The sequence below is a fragment of the Magallana gigas genome, chromosome 10 (genome assembly GCF_963853765.1).
Source record: "Magallana gigas chromosome 10, xbMagGiga1.1, whole genome shotgun sequence".
In the NCBI taxonomy this organism is placed as follows: Eukaryota; Metazoa; Mollusca; class Bivalvia; order Ostreida; family Ostreidae; genus Magallana; species Magallana gigas.
The window spans coordinates 22015728-22037730 of record NC_088862.1 but is presented as its reverse complement, the minus strand read 5'-3'; the positions used below and the strand labels follow the sequence as shown (position 1 = coordinate 22037730).

At 34.6% G+C, this 22003-nt stretch overlaps 1 protein-coding gene across 1 annotated transcript; it reads right to left on the bottom strand.

Annotated features, from left to right (window-relative positions):
• Positions 1–13169: 13169 nt before the first annotated feature.
• LOC105329109 (uncharacterized) lies at positions 13170–21995 on the bottom strand. Its single transcript, XM_034453615.2, has 5 exons — positions 21669–21995; positions 18934–19073; positions 17054–17166; positions 16211–16417; positions 13170–16017 (listed from the first exon to the last, which is right to left on the bottom strand). The coding sequence occupies exons 1-5, from the start codon at positions 21836–21838 to the stop codon at positions 15766–15768; spliced, it is 882 nt and encodes a 293-aa protein (XP_034309506.2). The 5' UTR covers positions 21839–21995; the 3' UTR covers positions 13170–15765.
• Between the last annotated feature and the right edge of the window lie 8 nt (positions 21996–22003).

Genomic DNA, 22003 nt, shown 5'->3' with positions numbered 1-22003 from the left:
AAAAACTTTTGGAGAAAACTGGTGAACAAGCAAAAACATAAAATCTTTAATATCTTGGGACCAGAAGTGACGACCAAAAAAATCTCATGTACTTTTCTTACAAATTTTGTCATGAACAAGATCTGAAAGTTTTATCAAAATCGGCTGAAGCGTTTTTGAGAAAACGTGGGAGAAAAAAAAAAGAATAATAACTAGACACGATCTCGTTGCGAGCAACGAGGAGGTCTTCCGTCCGCTGAAGACGGAAGACCCTAATAATAAAAGACTGTTGTTGTCTAAATCTTAATTAAAGAGTGTTTTTCAACTTGTACTACAGTTCAACACCCTTTTATGTTGAATATTTTAGTTGTTAGAAAATTAGATAAAAAGGAGAGAAAGAAATAGAGAGAAAGAACAAATCTTGGCTCCGGCAAGATTAGAACACACAGCCTTTGCAGGTGTCTCAAAACATGGCTGACGCGAAATAATTCCCGAATTTGTCTTTGAATTTTGGGAGTTTCCGCCCTGGAGAGGAGCTGAGTTTTTGTATGAGATGAAAAACAACGTGTAAGATGTCTGACAATTCAGGTTAGGTAACAGTGCGAGGTCATTTGAAATATTGATGCGTGTTTATGTCTGGAAGGGGGGGGGGGGGTGAAAAGACCCGAGCTTGAATTTCGTCTTAAATAAATCGAAAATAGAATTTTGAGGTGTGGATCTCGGATTCGGTTAACAACAATTAGGGGAAGTCCTAAAACAATGACTGATGCATTTTAACCATGTATTTCAGTGTTGAGAATGTTTTTTCGTGTCGTTTACTATTATGTTTGACTGTTTTATTTCAACAGGATTGATAAAATCTTTATAAATGTAGAAATAACGAAATCAGTAACACGTAAATTTATTCGGTAAAAATTTGATGACAGTAATTTCCACAGTTCTAACATTCATAAGTAGTTCACACACTATCGTACATACAGACTAAACGGAAAACAAGACATATACATGCAACAGAAATATTACGCGGCTGCTTACATCCCTTGTACTGTGTAAATTTTAAGTCCCCGTACAGGCTATACTCGCCGTTTGATCTCGGGAATTTCTTCTTAATTGTTCAATCCGCTGCATATTTCACAGACAATAAGAATGGGGTCCGAGGTACATGTACATTTACACAAAATTTCATTAGGATTGAGTGAAGGGCTCAGGAATTTTTTTCTACAGTACATGTCAAGCACGCCAATCGAAACTCGAATGCCCAAAAATTCATATCTCTCTTAAAAATCAACGAACAGGTCTGGTCATTAGAACATTAATCTAGACTTGAACTAGGTTGAAAATAAAGGTTCAAGATGACAGATCCAGTAAAATCAGGCCAGGAAAACTAAATTATTTTGTGAATAGGAAGGGGGGGGGGGTCGGTGGGTGTACTGTGTAAATTTAATTTCCACGTTTAGGCATTAAGCGCCGTTTAATTTCAGGAATTTCGTCTCAATTGTTCAATCCGCTGCATATTTCACAGACAAACAGAATGGGGTCCGAGGTTCATTTTCACGAATTTTCATAAGGATTGAGTGAAGGGCTTGGGAGTTAGAATTTTTTTTAAAGTACATGTCAAACACGACAATTGAAACTCAAATGCCAAAAACTCTGTTATTAATGAACGAATTGGTCTGGTAATTAGTACAGTAATCTAGAATGGTATTTAGTTGAAATTAAAGGCCCGAGATCAAAGATCAAGGAAAATCGGGCCAGAAAAACTAAATGATTTTATGAATTGGGAGGGGGGGGGGGGGAGGTCGGTCGGTGACTTCTATATTAAACGTAGAACATTAAATTCTAAATATCACATATTACACAATTTCTAAATAAAATACATATGTTAGAACAATGTAAAAGCGTTGTTTGAAAGATGTAACTGTTGATTTTTTTTTACATCTATATATTCTTAGGCTCAAATACTCATAAACGGGTGGTCAGTTTTTAAAACTTGTCGCAGTCACCCGTTCGTTTGTATAGTTACGTGTATAAACTTCGGAGGTTTTTCTTAATCCCGACAGGCAACAGATTTGTATCAGTATATAGACATGCACAAAAAAAGGAAAAAGTACACCATCTTTAATAAAAATGACTTTTTAGCGTTGACTTCCAATCAGTAAGAAGACAATCATTAAACAACGAATTTCAAATTATTTGAATCCATAGACATTATCCCGTAACTTGATATAAAATATGTATAATTTTTGGACGCCAATGTACATTTAGCTTCTATCCAATTTACTGCATGTTACCTGTACTAGTTCTTATTTAAATGCTAAAACATTCGTACTTGAGAGAGAGAGAGAGAGAGAGAGAGAGAGAGAGAGAGAGAGAGAGAGAGAGAGAGATATTACATAGTGTTTTATAATGTTCAGGAAATCAATATATAAGCAAATTATGTCAATAAACGCATGTATACATGCATGTGTGTATCTATATATGGGATTAAATACTAAGCAGTCCACCTTTTTAAGCCGAGTACAATAACGTGGGTGCATTGCTAAATGTTGTGTGCATACAGTCATTGAGATGGCGGCATTTCTTTAATGCCGGCAAAGCGACCCAGTGAACTCTAATGCGGTCGAACTGCAGGGGCACTTCGGCGGCATGCCTTTGATGTCGGCGATACGACGAGCGTCGGAATTTAGAGAGCTGCTGACAGAATTTGCTCTATATTTGTACTGAAAAAAAGCCGCTATTTTTTTTTTATTTATGAAAAAAAAAACATTCAAATCCATCATTTTAAAGATAAAACCATTAATCAAAACACAAATAAGAGAGAAAAAAGATTCGGCACTCAGGGACTGAACCCGGGTCGCCTGGGCACAAGTCCACCACTCTAACGACTGAGCTACGCGGACCCTCACTTCAGAACTTTGGAGTCCAAAATCCCAAGAATGCGTGGATTGATTTTAAAACGAATTTCCTATTCTGAAGTTTTGAGATCGTCTCTATCGAATGAAAAAATAAAAAAAATTCAAATCCAAAAAATTGAAAAATTAAGGTTTTTCATTTCCTTCCGGTGACGACCGGCAGTGACGGCAGACGTTCGGATATGTGAGAGACACTGCGGCTAACGACTCTCTACCACCACTGAAAATTTGAAAGTTTTATCTTTGATACTTTTTGAGAAAACGCGTGAACAAGCAAAAACATAAAATCTTTAATTTCTAGGGACCGGAAGTGACGACCAAAAATTTGATCAATAAATTTCTTACAAATTTTGTGCTCAGTAAGGTCTGAAAGTTTCATGAAAATCGGCCTAAGCGTTTTTGAGAAAACGTCAAAGAAAAAAAAAATAATAATAATAGGGGAAAAGAAACAAAGCAAAAACAATAAGGTCTTCCGTTGGAAACGGAAGACCTTAACTAGACACGATCTCGTTGCGAGCAACGAAGAGGTCTTCCGTCCGATTTTTAGAAGAGGAAATGACCTTGACTTTTATCTTCATCAACGAAACATATCAGGAAATGCAGATGTGATCTAAAAGAGCGATGGATGAAGGATTATACACCCCGTTGGATCCCTTATTTAAAGGACCAGCCCCATTTTAACTCATATTAAATAAGAAGTCTTTTGACCTAATAACAGGTCTAATGACCTGTAATAAAAAGAAACCGAAGAAAAAAAAAGAGGGTCTGCCTTTGTAAACGGAAGACCCTAATAACAATAAGAATAGAAGGGTCTTCCGCTGAAGACGTTTCCGCTCGGCAGAGGAGCTGAGATTTTGTATGAGATGAAAAACAACGTGTAAGATGTCTGACTATTCAGGTTTGGTAACATTGCGAGGTCATTTGAAATATTGATGCGTGTTTGTGTCTGTGGGGGGGGGGGGGGGGGGGGTGAAAAGACCCGAAGTTGATTTTCGTCTTAAACAAATCGAAAATAGAATTTTGAGGTGTGGATCTCGGATTCGGTTAACAACAATAAGGGGAAGTTCTAAAACAATGACTGATGCATTTTACCCATGTATTTCAGTGTTGAGAATGTTTTTTCGTGTCGTTTACTATTATGTTTTACTGTTTTATTTCAGCAGGATTGATAAAATCTTTATAAAGGTAGAAATAATGAAATCAGTAACACGTAAATTAATTCGGTAAAAATTTGATGACAGTAATTTCCACAGTTCTAACATTAATAAATAGTTCACACGCTATCGTAGATACAGACTAAACAGAAAACAAGAAATATACATGCAACAGAAATAATACGCGGCTGCTTACATCCCTTGTACTGTGTAAATTTTAAGTCCCCGTACAGGCTATACTCGCCGTTTGATCTCAGGAATTTCTTCTTAATTGTTCAATCCATCGCATATTTGGCAGACAATAAGAATGGGGTCCGAGGTACATTTACACAAAATTTCATTAAGATTGAGTAAGGGACTCGGGAATTAGAATTTTTTTCTACAGTACATGTCAAGCACGCCAATCGAAACTCAAATGCCCAAAAATTTATAACTCTCTTATAAATGAACGAATAGGTCTGGGCATTAGTACAGTAGTCTAGAATTGAACTAGGTTGAAAATAAGGGTTCAAGATGAAAGATCCAGTAAAATCAGGCCACAAAAACTAAATGATTTTGTGAATAGGAGGGGGGGGGGGGGTCGGTGCGTGTACTGTGTAAATTTAATTTCCAGGTATTAGCAATAAGCGCCGTTTAATCTCAGGAATTTCGTCTTGATTGTTCAATTCGCTGCATAATTGACAGACAATAAGAATGGGGACCGAGGTTCATTTTAATAAATTATATTTAGGATTGAGTGAAGGGCTTGGGAGTTAGATTTTTTTACAGTACATATCAAACACGACAATTGAAACTCAAATGCCAAAAACTTCATAACTCTGTTAATAATGAACGAATTGGTCTGGTAATTAGTACAGTAATCTAGAATAGTACTTAGTTGAAATTAAAGGCCCAAGATCAATTTCTAAATAAAATACATATGTTAGAACAATGTATAAGCGTTGTTTGAAAGATGTAACTATTGATTTTTTTTTTTTTTTTACATCTGTTTATTCTTAGGCTAAAACACTCATAAACGGGTGGTCAGTTTTCAAATATTGTCGCAGTCACCCGTTCGTTTGTATAGTTACGTGTATAAATTTCGGAGGTTTTTCTTAATCCCAGACAGGCAACAGATTTGTATCAGTATATAGACATGCACAAAAAAGGAAAAAGTACACTGTCTTTAATAAAAATGACTTTTTAGCGTTGACTTCCAATCAGTAAGAAGACAATCATTAAAAAATGAATTTCAAATTATTTGAATCCATAGACATTATCCCGTAACTTGAAATAAATACATGTATAATTTTTGGACGCCAATGTACATTTAGCCTCTATCCAATTGACTACATGTTACCTGAACTAGTTCTTATTCAAATGCTAAAACATTTGTACTTGAGAGAGAGAGAGAGAGAGAGAGAGAGAGAGAGAGAGAGAGAGAGAGAGAGAGTTATTTTCTAGTTTTTTATAGTGTTTAGGGAATCAGTATATCAGCAACGTATGTCAAAAAACACATTTATATACATGCATGCGTGTATCTATATATGTGAATAAATACTAATCAGTTCTCCTTTTAAGGTCATGTAAAATACTGACTTAAACGTGGGTGCATTGCTAAATATTGTGTGTGTCATTGAGATGGCGGCAGTTCTTTGATGCCGACAAAGCAATCCAGCGTACTGCAGGGGTACTTCGGCGGCACGTCTTTGATGCCTGCGATGCGACGAGCATTTGAATTTAGCGAACTGCTGACAGAAACAAGCCATCTATTTTTAATGAAAAAAAATACTATTATTCTTATTTACAATAAATATAAAACGGAAAACATTAAAATCCATCATTTTAAAGATAAAATCGTTAAACAAACCTCAATTAAGAAAGAAAAAACGTTCGACACTCGGGAACTGAACCCGGGTCGCCTGGGTACAAGTCCACCACTTTAGCGACTGAGCTTCGCGGACTCTCGCTTCAAGACTTTGAAGCTTAAAATCTCGAGAATGCGTCGATCGATTTTAAAACGGATTTCATATTCTGAAGTTATTCATGTGTCTCTATCGATTAGTAACATAAAAAAAAATTCAAAACAAAAATGTTAAAAAATGACTTTTTTGTTTCCTTCCGGTGACAACCGGAAGTGACGGCGGACGTTCGGATATGCGTAGTACACTGCGGCTGGACACTTTCTACCATCCCTGAAAATTTAAAAGTTCTACCTTAAATACTTTTGGAGATAACTCGTGAACAAGCAAAAGCATGAAATCTTTAATATCTCGGGACCGGAAGTGACGACCAAAAAAATCCCACGTAATTGTCTTACAAATTCTGTCATGAACAAGATCTGAAAGTTTTATCAAAATCGGCTGGAGCGTTTCTGAGAAAACGTGGGAGAAAAAAAAAAGAATAATAACTAGACACGATCTCGTTGCGAGCAACGAGGAGGTCTTCCGTCCGATTTTTAGAAGAGGAAATGACCTTGCCTTTTATCTTCATCAACGAAACATATCAGGAAATGCAGATGTGATCTAAAAGAGCGATGGATGAAGGATTATACACCTGTAGGATCCTTAATTTTAAGGACCAGTCCCATTTTATTTCATATTAAATAAGAGGTCTATTGACTTAATAACAGGTCTAATAACCTGTAATAAAAAGAAACCGAAGAAAAAAAGAGGGCCTTCCTTTGTAAACGGAAGACCCTAATAACAATAAGAATAGAAGGGTCTTCCGCTGAAGACGGAAGACCCTAATAATAAAAGACTGTATTTGTCTAAATCTTAATTGAAGAGTGTTTTTCAACTTGTACTACAGTCCAACAACCCTTTTATGTTGATTATTTTAGTTAGAAAATTAAATAAAAAGCAGAGAAAGAAATAGAGAGAAAGAACAAATCTTGGCTCCGGCGAGATTAGAACACACAGCCTTTGCAGGTGTCTCAAAACATGGCTGACGCGAAATAATTCCCGAATTTGTGTTTGAATTTGGGGCGTTTTCGCCCGGGAGAAGTTTTTGTATGAGATGAAAAACAAAGTGTAAGATGTCTGACTATTTAGGTTTGGTAACAGTGCGAGGTCATTTGAAATATTGACGCGTGTTTTTGTCTTGAGGGGGGTGAAAAGACCCGAGCTTGATTTTCGTCGTGAATAAATCGAAAATAGAATTTTGAGGTGTGGATCTCGGATTCGTGTAACAACTATTAGGGGAAGTCCTAAAACAATGACTGATGCAGTTTACCCATGTATTTCAGTGTTGAGAATTTTTGTTCGTGTCGTTTACTATTATGTTTGACTGTTTTATTTCAGCAGGATTGATAGAATCTTTATAAATGTAGAAATAACGAAATCAGTAACACGTAAATTTATTCGGTAAAAATTTGATGCAGTAATTTCCACAGTTCTAACATTCATAAGTAGTTCACACGCTATCGTAGATTCAGACTAAACGGAAAAAAAAGAAATATACATGCAACAGAAATATTACGTGGCTGCACAGGGGCCAAGCCCATTTCAACATTAATTTCAAAGAAACCATACATAAAGAAAGAGGTCGAACTCTGACCCAGATAGAAAACTACCAGCTCGCTTCAAAGTCCTAAAAAATCAATTAATCTTTAAAACACTCGCAACGTGCATGTATTTTTTATAAAAGTAATGTCTGAGATACACTCCTGCCGAATTTTAAGTTGTGGCACTTATGCGGCGTTTTTCCTTTGATGACTGGTGTACAATAATTTCCAATACTTGTCTTTCACCCGAGTAGGCGTGGCTTATCACCGTACAATAACTTTAGAATTTACAAGTTATTGTTCTGTATGAAAGAAGGCATGGTGATAGTACCGTACAATAATTTTTGAACTATTGTACACTGAAAAAAAGAAGAAGCAAACTTCCACAAAACAAATCAATTTCAAAACAACTCTAAACTCAAATTCTTCTCCATAAACACCTGAACTGCTGCTGAACGTCCTTGTGTAATTTTTAACACAGACAACATAAAATTCAACAACAAAAATGAAAAAAAAAATACGTTTCGTTTAGTTTAACAACCTATCTGGCTACTAACTATACTTTAAAACTGAAACGTAACGTTGCAGTTTTTAAATTATCCAAACGGGAATTTAGGCCTCTTGCTCATGGGCTCCTCTTTACTATGGGCAGTTGCAGATGTTTCCGGAAAAACGGAACACTCGGAGATGATCCAATTCTGTTTCGTACTCTGCAAGCGTCTACGTAACGCTCATGTTCAGTAATCCGTCGAAAGCTTCCATTTCGTCACAAACTTGAGATGATGTCAAGTCGTCGATCTTTTCAATTTTGAATTCATCCTCAAGGAAATCTACGTCCATCTGTCAAAGCGGTCCAAACTGAAATGCTGCGCGAAAAATGCAGCTCGTGAAAGTAGGCGTGCCACAAATCATTTGCTGGACCAATCGTCATACAATAATTGCTGTATCTTTAAATGAAACGGGGTCGTGACCTCGTGCCCTTGCGGGCACTCGTCACGCCTCCGTTTCATTTCTAGATACAGCAATTATTGTATGACTATTAGTCCAAAAAATATAACTTGATGGGTCTTACAATAGGGGAGATATACGCATTATTCTCTCGAAGTCGCCAGTTTATTTTTACTCGGACATTTACCGGTCCAGAGCTCACGATGGGATTTTGCCTATGACAACAGCAGTATTGCAACAAGTCGAGAAACATTTGCAATAATCTTTTAAAATCTTACATCAAACGCAATTTATGGATTTACTTTTTACTTTTAAAGTTTTCAGAAATAAAATATATAAAATGCCATAACATTTACATGCTAAACACTACATATGTATGATGAGAGAGAGAGAGAGAGAGAGAGAGAGAGAGAGAGAGAGAGATTAATCAGAAATCGATTTGATCAGAGACATAAATAACATTTACGTCTCTGATTTGATAAAGAAATTTATAATTGTTTTATCTGCTTTTTCATATGTATTATATTTCTTTTTGTCTCAAGTTTTTCTTTGCCGACAATAACTGCATAATAAAAAATTCTGGTAAGTCAGCAAATAAAATAACCTACATCATTAGAAATATAGTAAGATTATTTATTCCCCATTTTCCCGAATCCAAACGATACCCAAGTGTTATGTCTAAATGACCAATGTTAAGCATTCAGTTGATAATAAAAATCGTTTTTTTTTAAATCCCAGACAGTCAATAGATTTGTTATTAAATCATTGAACAGTGAATTTCAAAAAATAACATCCGTAGACAATATCCCGTAACTAGAAAAAAATACGTATTTACTTTTTTTGACGTCAAATGTACATTAGCCTCTAGCCTCATTACTCCATGTTACCTGTAGTACATCTTTTATAGAGAGAGAGAGAGAGAGAGAGAGAGAGAGAGAGAGAGAGAGAGAGAGAGAGAGAGATTTTAGTGTTGAGGAATTCAATATAAACGCAACATTTGTCAATAAACGCATGTATACATGCATACATGTACATATCTAAATGTTTGAATAAATACAAAACAACCTTTCATTTTAAGCCATGTGAAATACTAAAAACGTTGGTGCATTGCTAAATGTTGTGTGTATACAATCATTGAAATGGCGGCATTTCTTTGATGCCGGCAAAGCGATCCAGTGAACTCTAATGCGGTCAAACTGCAGGGGTGCTTCGGCGGCATGTCTTTGATGCCGGCAATGCGACAATCGTCCGAATTTAGCGAGCAGTTGACAGAAAAGAGCTCTATATTTGTACTGAAAAAAAGCCGCTATTATTTTTATTTATGACAAAAAGAAAACGGAAAACATTCAAATCCATCATTATAAAGATAAAATCGTTAAACAAAACACAGTTAAGCAAGAACAAATAATCGGCACTCGGGGACTGAACCCGGGTCGCCTGGACACAAGTCCACCACTCTAACGACTGAGCTACGCGGACTCTCGCTTCAGAACTTTGGAGCCCAAAATCTCGAGAATGCATGGATCGATTTTAAAACAGATTTCATATTCAGAGGTTTTTAGAGTGTCTCTATCGAATAGTAACATAAAAAAAATTCAAGTTCAAAAAATTGAAAAAGTAAGGTTTTTCATTTCCTTCCGCTGACGACCGGAAGTGACGGCAGACGTTCGGATATGCGTAGTACACTGCGGCCGTTCACTCTCTACGATCTCTGAAAGTTCTATCTTAAATACTTTTGGAGAAAACTCGTGAACAAGCAAAAACATAAAATCTTTAATATCTCGGGACCGGAAGTGACGACCAAAAAAATCCCACGTACTTTTCTTACAAATGTTGTCATAAACAAGATCTGAAAGTTTTATCAAAATCGACTGAAGCGTTTTCGAGAAAACGTGGGAGAAAAAAAAATAATAATAATAATAGAGGAAAAGAAACAAAGCAAAAACAATAAGGTCTTCCGTTTCCAACGGAAGACCTTAATAATAGAGGAAAAGAAACAAAGCAATAACAATAAGGTCTTCCGTTGGAAACGGAAGACCTTAATAATAGAGGAAAAGAAACAAAGCAATAACAATAAGGTCTTCCGTTGGAAACGGAAGACCTTAATAAACAGTACGAAAACAATAAGGTCTTCCGTTGGAAACGGAAGACCTTAATTAACACAACTATAGTTGTTCCTGAGAATTTCAGGACAAAAGTATGAACACCAGAACATTGATTTCTGATGTCAGGACATTAAGGCACAAAAAGAACTATTGGCTGAGCGTATCAGAGTCCTTCTGGCCGGTAGTGCAAGGAGATGTCTGGCGACTTTGTTAGTTATGTAACATTTGTCAAAGGACAACTCCAACAGGTAGGACAATAAAAGAACCTTTGGGTAAGATACCTGAAACATTGTAAGCATGCTGCAGTAGATTTGTTTGGCCCAAGTTAACCAGCAGCGGACCAAAGGAATGGGTAAATCTTCACCCTTGTAGACTTCACGATACCCGGAGCCGGTGGTGTTAAAACGTATAGGAGCTGATAGAGTTGTAAATTACTTAATGAAATCTTTTTTCAGACTTGGGACACCTGTTGAGATGTTTACTGATATGGGAAGCCAGTTTACTTAGGAGCTGATGGCTGAGACCAGTCGTCTATTTTCATTCCGACAGCTGACGACAACGCCGTACCATCCCATGTGCGATGGATTGGTCAAGCGTTTTAGCCGAACGCTTAAGAAATGATGAGAGGACTCATGCAGAGGGTCCTAAGGACTGTTACATGAATTTGTCTTCAGTGCTATTTGCATTTCGTGACACCATATCAGGAAACTTTTAGATTTTCAACTTTTGAATTGGTTAAGGATCACAATGTCAGAGGTCCAATGCGGATTCTTTGTGAGCTGTGGACAAAAGAGGTATCGGATCCTAAAATTAAAACAACTTATCAGTATGTTTTAGGTTTAATAGATCGTCTTCAGTCGACATGTCAAAAAGCCAAAGAGAATTCGGGAAGATCAGTCTACTACTATAACTTACGGGTGAGGCAGGGAAACATGAAGAAAGATGAGAGTTCTTGATTTGCTTCTTATTTAGCAAATTTTTGATACGGTGGAGAGGACCATACAGAATAGTTCAAAAGGTATAGAGTATAGATTAGAAGATTGATGTTGACGGAAAGTTAAAGATGTTCAATGCTAACATGCTGAAAACATATGTTGATAGACAGGAAGATGACAATTTTAGCAGAGATATTGTAACTTTGGCAATTATCGAGAGGACAACAACTCAATAGATGACAGTGATCTAAGTAATTATCCGTTATAGCTGAATACGGAAGTTGCAGAGGATATCAACATAATTAATACACTTGACAAAAAGACATGAAATTAAAACATTGCTTTGTAAAATACCGGTACTCTGATGTTCTCACGGACGTTCCAGGACTGACTACTTATTGAACAAAGTGTGTAATCAGATTGACCAGTGAAAAGCCCGTACTTTCAAGACATATCCATTTCCTTTTATGTCACTTAAAACCGTGTCTGAAGAGGTCAGGAGAAAGCTAGAAACAGGGATCACCGTACTATTAACAAGTTAACAAATACACCGCCGATTGTTATACTATGGAATCATTTTCATTTATGGGGGTCAAAGTTCGTTGGCAGCTCAGGTGAACGATGAGGTTCATTGGCCTTTTGTTTCAATGGAGTTTCTACATGTATTCTCAACGTTAAATGTAGTTACCTACCATATCTTAAAATTCGATAGGGTGGGTCAATATTCAGAAAAAAGGAATCACTTTCATTTGACAAGGTTTGGCATAACAAGATTGACCCTATCATTATGGAACAAAGATAAATTGTTCCTGCTTTTCAAAAAAAAAAATAAGATGTTGGATCCGAAGAGATGCCTTTATCTTTAATGTATTTTTTAAAACGTGAGGATTTAAGAGAAAACTAAGAGACAATACTGAGTTATTTTTGAGCTGAAACAAATTAACACGAGTTATTTTTGAGCTGAAACAAATTTAACAAATATCTCATCGTCCGAAACCCACGGTTGATTAGGCGTCGTTCATTGCTGCGAATTTGCTATTTTGGATAGCTTAATATCTCATGGGTTCCCTTTTCAAATCTAATGGGTTCTCTTTCCAATGTCCAATCAAGCAAAACTAGGTAAACACAATTATCTACTAGAAATGTGCACAAAAATGCTAGATTCTAGCATTTTTGTGCACATTTTTTTTCCAAAGTGCAATAATATAGATCATATCGAAAAATTATATATATATATATATATATATATATATATATATATATATATATATATATATATATATATATATATATATATATATATATATAGCACTGAATAGAATCAACAACACTAGGCATCTTTAAGGTGTCGGATCTAATATATAGATACTAAGCCAGTAAACTGAATATATAAAGCACTAAAAATGGCTAACGACACGAACAATAGAAACAGATCTGTGCAACAATTTCTATTGTTCGTGTCGTTAGCCATTTTTAGTGCTTTATAAAAAATTTTATTTTTGTTTTACCATTTTTTTTTTAGAAAAAAAAATCATTCTAAAAAAAAAAGAAAAAGGTCAGATGTTTTGGACTGATACAATGTACATGGAAAATTAAGGAGGATCCGGAATACCAATAATCCCCGTATGATAGAGAGAAAACAAACCATGAAACCAAATAAAAAGTTTTAATGTTTGTAAAATAAGCAAGCATAATACATATAATTGCAAAACAAAACAAAAACATATAAATATCTGAATGTAAATATGAATTTTTAGCAGCACTATTTAAACTTTTGATTTTGGACATACTTTGTTGATTTATATATTGCAATGGGATTGGGCACAAGTTAATATAAAACATAATTCTGCATCTCCCTTCAACTTATATAGCAGTATATATCTCTGCTTCTGACAATAAATGTGTACCAAAAATACCATATATATATACTTGCAATTAGTGAACTTTAATACTATACATAATACACCTAAATTATTCATTAGTGTACATAAGCATTTATTTAGTGAATTTGACAAAAAATATGGGATTAAAAAATATGTGATTTTGTATTGCACTAAATACAGTTAACTCGTTTCTTTTAAGTATATACGATATTAATCAGAAATTGCATTTTTACATCAAATTTGCGTAAGCTTGATAAAGAGCTCATACATTTCTCTATTTCATACCTAATTCATAAAAGATTCTGCAGGACATTAAGCAATGACTTAATTTAGAGAAGAGAGCTGCTTTCAAAAAAAAATCTCCACTTCACAATGAATAAAAACAATTCAGTAAATTCTTCACTGTGTTGTTGAGCAGTGACAAATACATGTTTAAGATTTTTCGAACTTTTTTAATGAAAAGTTACTTATAAATTGTTTATTTATAAAAAAAAAAAAAAAAAAACGAAAAAAAAATCCATGATAACATTGTACAGTATTTCCCAAATTGACATGCATGCATGCAAAAATGTCATTACAATGCAATGGTAGTATATGGCAAAACAAGGTTACACATAATCATAGTCTATCAATAATTTATCAATATCAATTATCATAAGTAGACTACCAGTACCACACGGGTAAGTATGAAAGTTGTAAAATCTCGATGATCATTAACTAAATTATTTTTGGCATTTCTAAGTAACATATTACATGGCACATTGTAAACTATGATGTACAAAAACCACATACCATGTACCGGTAATTGCTACATGTATACTCTAGCTGAGTTTTGTTGCAAATATGGATGAAAAATGACCTTCTGAAGGTAATTAATTATATGTATGTTATTAACAGATTTATAAACAAATCTGTGCAATTATGACAATCCTTCACTGCAGTTTCTGCATTTGTGGACAGGCTAATCCAATGAATGTATTCCACTGGCAATATGCAGGCAAATTCAGCAGCCGTTAAAACTGTTCTTTATTTGTTCACAACCAAGCAAAATAATGCCACAGAGAAGTACAAATACAACAATATCTGAATTTGGCCTTGACCTAGACCTATATAATACGGAAAATCAAATTAGATTCAGTCATTCCACATATATTCCATGTAAGTCAATTGATCAGAGATAAAAAAAAAATGAACCAATTACAGGTTTTTTTTACCAACAATGTACTTATAAAATGCTAATTCAAAAATACAAATATGGGATACTAACCCCGCATGCTGAATTTACATCAAAATTGTAATTTATACACACAATGACAAGATTGTGGCACAATATTACATTAAAAAAACCCATATAGACCCCATACCATAAATTTTCCTTTTAAACAACACATATGTTATGTACATGTACATGTATGTTACATGTATTTAAATATACATATATATATATATATATTCCTAAAAAATTCAGATCAATCTACAAAATCATTTAAAAAAAATAATAATAGACTCATGGTTTGCTTCATTATTTGTTTAGCTGTTATCACTAACCAGAAATTTCAGTAAGTAAATACAACATAATTAACTGTATGAAAAGAAAACATGTTAAAATCAAACTTAGGGAAAATTCGAAATGAAATATAAAGGACAACAAATCAAACATCAGATCTACCTTGATTTTTATAGATATGATTTGTGAAGCTATAAACTATATTTTAGTTCAGAAAAATTCAATAGATTTTAGCTTTTAATTTTCAAAATTTTTCTAGATCTTTATTAAGAGCTCTTTTTCTAAAAGGGGTCAATTTAGTCTATCAAAAATGGCTGCGACCATCCAGCCCCCTTAATTGTATCAAATGGTAAACAATCAATACTTTTCTGAAAAAAATCTCTCATGAATATGAAAATGAGGCAGTTATCAAAACATGAAGAAGAGAACACTTAATTTGTACAGCTTCATTTGATGCTTCCAAAAAACCCAATGTAAATACATGTACAAGCATAAAATATATCAAAGTTTACAATACAAATTGTGCTGTCTCTGAATAGAACATCATATTCTACAGAGTTGTTAAAAAAAAATAAATGCTCAAAATTACTGAGATTCCAGGTTTTAAATAATTGTATGTTTGGCTATCATTTAGTACAGAAAAAAAATTCAAATATTTTCAGAATTTGAACATTTTCCTCCATCTCAATATAGATCGATATCTGCGATTAAAAAGAGGATGAAAATAATCTCAAAATAGCCACAACCATGCAGTTCTCTGACCCTCTCGTTTAATAGTCATCTTACAATATCACTGTAATATTTACAAGCATTGAACACCGCTGCACAAAACCACTAACCCTCTTGTTTTACAATTGTCTAACAATTGTTGCCAGGGTAAGGTGGGGGTGGTGTGGGGCCATAGTTCCCTGGCCCTACCCCAGGTTGGTAGGCTGGTGGTCCCTGGGGGTTGTAGTACTGGGGTGGTCCCTGGGGGTTGTAGTGTTGTGGTGGTCCTGGTGGTGGCATGTTTTGCCGCACGGTAACCCTCAAACTCACCCCTGTAATTAGGACAACAGGTAGATCCCGAAAATCGTGGGAATCATCGATACATTTCCTAGTTCTGTGAATCTGAATAAAATAAAGTAAAATAAAATTCAAAATTTGTTATCTTTTCATTAAGCTTACTAATTATACAATATAGTGTATCTTTAACAATTAAAACCCTCAGACCATCCATATATTTCCTAAATCGGTGAATCTAAAAGTCAAGTGCGTTTCATTTGGGGCCGTGGGGTTATATATATTGACAATTCTGACTTACACAATAGCATGGTCCTCCGAGAAGAAGCCAGAAAGGGAAGCAACCCACAATACACAGTGGGTTCATGCAGCAGTCCACTGGAGTGGAGTAGTTGTGGATTGCGATTTCCATGTGTCCCGAGTCGCTGCTCCGCCTGTTGTCACAAAGATCTGGTTGCGAGTCTACAGCCCCACTGTACCACTGCTTCATTGCTGGGCCAAAGTCTAGCTGTGAAAAAAAAAAGATGGGATATAAGAACAGTATTAAAAGGCCAAGTAAATTAATGTTTTGTTTCTCAGGCACTGCCACATCAGGTCATATGCTTAATGTTCTGCTACATTGATTAAACGCTGAAGCTATAATATAGTCAGATTTGGAGTACAAAAATTAAAAAATATTCATTGACAATGAATAAAATATAGTATGAAAAGTCAATCTGCCAATTAGTAGGCAAAATAATAATATTGCCATTTTGAAAAAGTGAAAAGATTTATAACTCAATTTTTCAGTTTTAGTTAAAATAGAAAAATGAGTTATTCCTCTTTGCTCTTTTTTTTTTTCAACAAAAACAGGAATAAAGTACCTACGGCTCCTCTGAGAAAATTAGGCCTGATCTATTTTTCCTCCATGCTAATTAATAATTTTATTGATAAAATTTAAATTGATTCAACACGCACAGTTAAATCATTCAAAAACTAGCAATTTACCAGGTAATAACATTTGCCGAAATATAGACACAGGTATATATTGATAAAATATGGTCTGCTATATTTTCTAATCTAGTTCAATGTAAAATGTATGTGTTTTCAAATTGACATGTGGATGGATTGACAATGATGATCAGGTGACCAAACATATTCTTACCTTCAGACAGAACTTTTTGCCCTCTTGCATGTGCTGAGTGATCTCCAACAACTTGTGGGTCAGTACTTCTCGGATTCCTGGATGCCTTGTGTTCACAAGGACTGCGAACTCATCTAAAAAGCCATCAATATATATACTGGTACATGTATATATATAGTAAGACAACTTGGAAATACACTTGACTGCACGAGTGAATTAGATCTCAATTAAGTGCCAATGATAATCTAATCACTGACAACAATTTATGAGAGACTATCATTATCTTACTAGCATAAAAAATTATGTCGGATTCAATATTTGTTACGCTTATATGTATGTTACTATATATTAACTGTTTTTTCTATTAGAGTAAAGAACTAGGTGCGGTAAACAGCAAAATCGGCCCTGTTTTTGAAGTGAATGAAATTTTAAATGAAATGTATGGAGAATTTAGCCACTTTCCAAAAAGTTTGATTTTTGACATAGGAACCCATTTATCATCACAATGAAATGTATCATATGTATACAAATTTTTAACTCTCAAATTTTATTTCTCATAATTTTATTTTTTGAAATATAATTTTAATTGATCTCTATAGAATTAATTACCTTATTCTTTATTTTACTGACATGGACCATTTATTTTATGAAATGTGAATTTAGAATATAAATTCAGAGGTTTTCAAATTAAAAGACAGACAAAAATACCAGGGGTATATGAAAATCAATTTGTGTCCCTCATCTTTAATATCTGAGGGGCATAAAAATGCACACTGTCATTAACTATACATGTATGAATTTCAAGAAGTCTGTATCTCCTCTATTTCATAAATTTCACATATATCAGAAATAGTTTTCACATAATAAATTACATATTGCCTTCAGTAATATTACCATATACAGCAAAACTCGGTTATAACGAAGTCACTGGGACCTAAGAATTAACACATATAATTACAATGTATATGTACAGGTATAAGGCTTTTGTACTACAGCGTGAAGTTAATCGAGAAATCGTGTTACCACAGGTTAAAGAGATAGTTCATGATTGGTCTACATTTTGTTTGGGTTTTACATATACACTGTATATGCTATGTAGCACAATGGATATAAGACAATCTGTTTTAAGTCATGAGTTCATGAGTCCGTAATTCGTTATAACCATATAAGATATTCATTAAATTTACATAGCTGCGGATCCAAGATGACTTCGCTATATCTGTGAATTCGCAATATCCGTGTTTGTACTAAACGAGTTTTACTGTACAGTGTTTGGCAAATTGAGCCTTTTCGTTTTGTGTAAAAGGACATATATACATATCGGTACAAATTGCATGTACTTATAGCCTTTGTTTGATTACTGTGTCTGTTTATTTGAGCCATTTGTGTAAAAGAATTAACACATATAATTACATTGTATATGTACAGGTATAAGGCTTTTGTACTACAGCGTGAAGTTACTCGAGAAATTGTGTTACCACAGGTTAAAGAGATAGTTCATGATTGGTCTACATTTGTTTGGGTTTTCCATATACACTGTATATGCTATGTAGCACAATGGATATAAGACAATCTGTATTAAGTCATGAGTTCAAATCATGATTGCTGGGCTTTTATGAATTTTACCTCAGTCTCCAAAAATTTTCAAAACATACTTTTTGGTCAAATATTTTAAAATTAATTGAAATTTTAAACAATAAAAAGTGATTTAGTTATAGTATACTTTAAGCCACATTCCATAACAACAGGTGTCCCATACCACCTTAAATGAACAAAGGACGAACCAAACATTTCCACATCTTGTATATGTTATACGTATCATGACTATGTGTAGTGCTATAACTTAATTATAACAATTTAATTAATAAACTATACTGTAAACACATGGTAAATGGCCTGACCTTTCCAAGTCTTGTGGACTTTCATCACTACATAGTGCTCAGTCTTATGATGCTGCAGTTTCACGTGAAACAAGATCGGCTTTGTCAACAGGTCATTCCTGAGCCGCTCTAGCTCCTCTATACTCTCCACTTTAAACTCCCTGTAATTTAAAAGTAGGCTAGTAAGTATACTTATAAACATGCTTAAGTATACTAAATAAAGTATTTTAATAAAGCTATTACAAAAAAAAAATCATTAATGAAAAGTAAAGAAGTCTAGCTGCATGCAATATTTATATACATGTACAGCCCCCCCCCCCCTCCCCTCCAAATTTGTTTTAATGGGAAAGAAATTAGACTAATAATTACAGATAAAAACAAGATCAGAAAGGGCTACATTTTACTGCTGCATTAAAACTGAATGAATGTAGCCATTTTGGAACCTCAGCAGTAACTGGTATTTATATAGATAATGATTTACTTTATGAAATTAAAAGCAAAGCTTAATTAATTAAATGAAATTTGTGCGAAAACTGCACAAATTAAAGTTAGTACTTAAAATACATGCAATATGTCTTGTCTAATGAAGAGTTGTATTAAAATGGGATTCAAATGGCCTAATACAAAACATGATTGTACTAAAACGCACAAAACAGAGGCCCATGGGCCACATCACTCACCTGAGCAAGACAGTCATGATATAAAATCAGCTTTATGAGTCATACAAAATATCTGAGCAATGAAGTAAACAAGTTTAAAAAAAATCTATTCTTATGCATAGCATTGAATCCATTTTGTAAAAGGAAGGTTCGTAGTTAGCATTGCAGTTCTCAAGAAAATCTAAAGCAATATTGTTTATATATCGATAAATGCACCCCTGAAAGGACCAAAAAAAATGTCCAACAGTCTAACAATTGAAAATCAACAAATGTTACAATTCTTGCACATAACAGTGTATACCCAGTAATCAATACCATATATATCAATAACATTCTAAGAATAATCAAGTTTATCCTATATGTGTAAAGATTCAATTCCTGGCTCATTGTGGCCTGATTCTACTACCAGGAACGATGATCTGATCAAACTTGAATCTACCCCCAGCTACCTGAGGATGCTTTAATTGTAACAAGATACAGGTTTTCTGGCCAATATTGGTTTTTGAGAAGATTTTTCTCCATGTACAGTACTGATCAGACCCAACCTAACAGAAAGCACACCCCAACTAAACCCTGGGTTTACTTTCTGGGTTTACTCTGGGTTTCCTAGAGTGGACCCAGAGTAAACCCAGTGTAAACCCCAAGTAAACCCAGAGTGGACACAGAGAGTAAACCCCGATCAGAAGTATACCCTGAAAGCAGACGCTACATGTGTATTCGGAATACACAAGGGGCAGGAATCACAGGCAGTAGGATGATAAGATAAAATACAGGTCTGCTTCACACTTCAGTGCGTATAGTTGAATCCAAAAGCAATTCTCGAGTAAACCCAAAGTAAACCCCGAGTAAACCCAAAGTAAACCCCAAGTGGACCCAAATTTTTAAAAAGTAAACCAAAAGTAAACCCAGAAAGTAAACCCCGGGTTTAGTTGGGGTTTACTCTGGTGTCAGGTTGGGTCTGATCAGTACTGTACAGTGATACACATGAATTGTATTCTTATGTACATTGCAAATTTGAACCCCTCCTCCTGCCCTCATATTCCTATGTTAAACTTCGACCCGCATTGTGACACTATACCCCGAGGATATCATATTTTGAACAAAAACTAAAATCTACATTACCTGGGGATACTTCCACACGAGGGAGATCAAGTTTGTTTGCTAGGCCAATTTGTTTTTGAGAAGATTTTTCTCTCTATGTACTGTAGAAGCAGAAATATATGTTGAGGATTTAATTTCCTTGATGGCAATATTAATCAATGAAATTAAATCCATGACAAATTTTTAATAGAAGTATTCATAAATACAGAGTTGATATATATGGTACATTTTATGGATTACGATATGACGAAATTAAATCCCAACAAAATTTTCTTCGGTTGAAAATTAAACAACAAAATTTTATTGCAACGAATACATTTCTGCTTCTACAGTATTCTTTAGTTAGGTAAATAATTGACCCCCTTTGTGGCCTACCCTAACTCTGGGGATCATGATTTGATCATACGGAAATCTACACTACTTGAAGATGCTTCCACACAAGCTACAGCTTAATTTTCTGGCTGATATTGGTTTTTGAGAAAATCTTTGAAAAATACCAACAAATTTTCATTTATATTCTAAATCATTTCCCCTTAATTTAAACAGGTACCTCGGTCTTCATTTGAACAAAGATGAAAATAGTCCGAAATATCTTACCAGGAAAACTGGAAAAGGTAAGATATTTTGGGCTAAGATGAAAGCTTTAAGTTTGGTTTCAATTGGTCCAGTGGTACTGCCCGCATGGAGAAGATGAAATGTACGAAAGGTGAAAAGTTTACGACAGCGACAACAGACAACGGACAAATTTTGATAAGAAAGCTCATCTGATGAACTAAAAATATGGACTAAATATGGTTAATATAAGCTGTATGTTCTCATTTATAGAAAAGTGGACATGGATTAGAAGACATTTAAATGTTTGACTGTCCATGTACTAGCTTCTCTAAAAATAATAGTTATGAAGCTTTATAGCTAAATATATGAGTAAGAGAGAGAGAGGGAGAGAGAGATAGAGAGATAGAGAGAGAGCGTGTTGACGGCATGTTTATTTTTTACCTGTTATTGGGGTTAGTCCATATTCCTGCCATGTTTATTACATTGTCCTCTCTGCGATTCGAGGACCCTGGACACAAGTTGTACAATAAATGAGGATTGGCGACAAACTCTCCCCATTTCAGAGCCGTGTACGCCGGCAATTGCGAAGAGTTCTCGTCGGTTGCTTCCATTTCCCTTTACACTCGAAATTTTCAAAATGTCGTTGTGAAATTTGGGGAATTCCCAGGCAGTTAAAAAACATCCGGGTTGGGATGTGAAGTTTTTTTTTTCTTAAGTAATTGTACTCACTGAGTTCTGCCCAAATTGTACCAAAAATTTAATATATCATGTGTGTC

Excerpts from the sequence above, each read along its gene's own strand:
- LOC105329109 (XM_034453615.2), bottom strand. The coding sequence starts at position 21,838 with ATGGAAGCAACCGACGAGAACTCTTCGCAATTGCCGGCGTACACGGCT. Across the intron at positions 16,418-17,053 it reads GCAAAAAGTTCTGTCTGAAG|CTAGACTTTGGCCCAGCAAT; the intron begins GTAAGAATATGT and ends TTTTTTTCACAG. Across the intron at positions 16,018-16,210 it reads TCGGAGGACCATGCTATTGT|ATTCACAGAACTAGGAAATG; the intron begins GTAAGTCAGAAT and ends TATTTTATTCAG.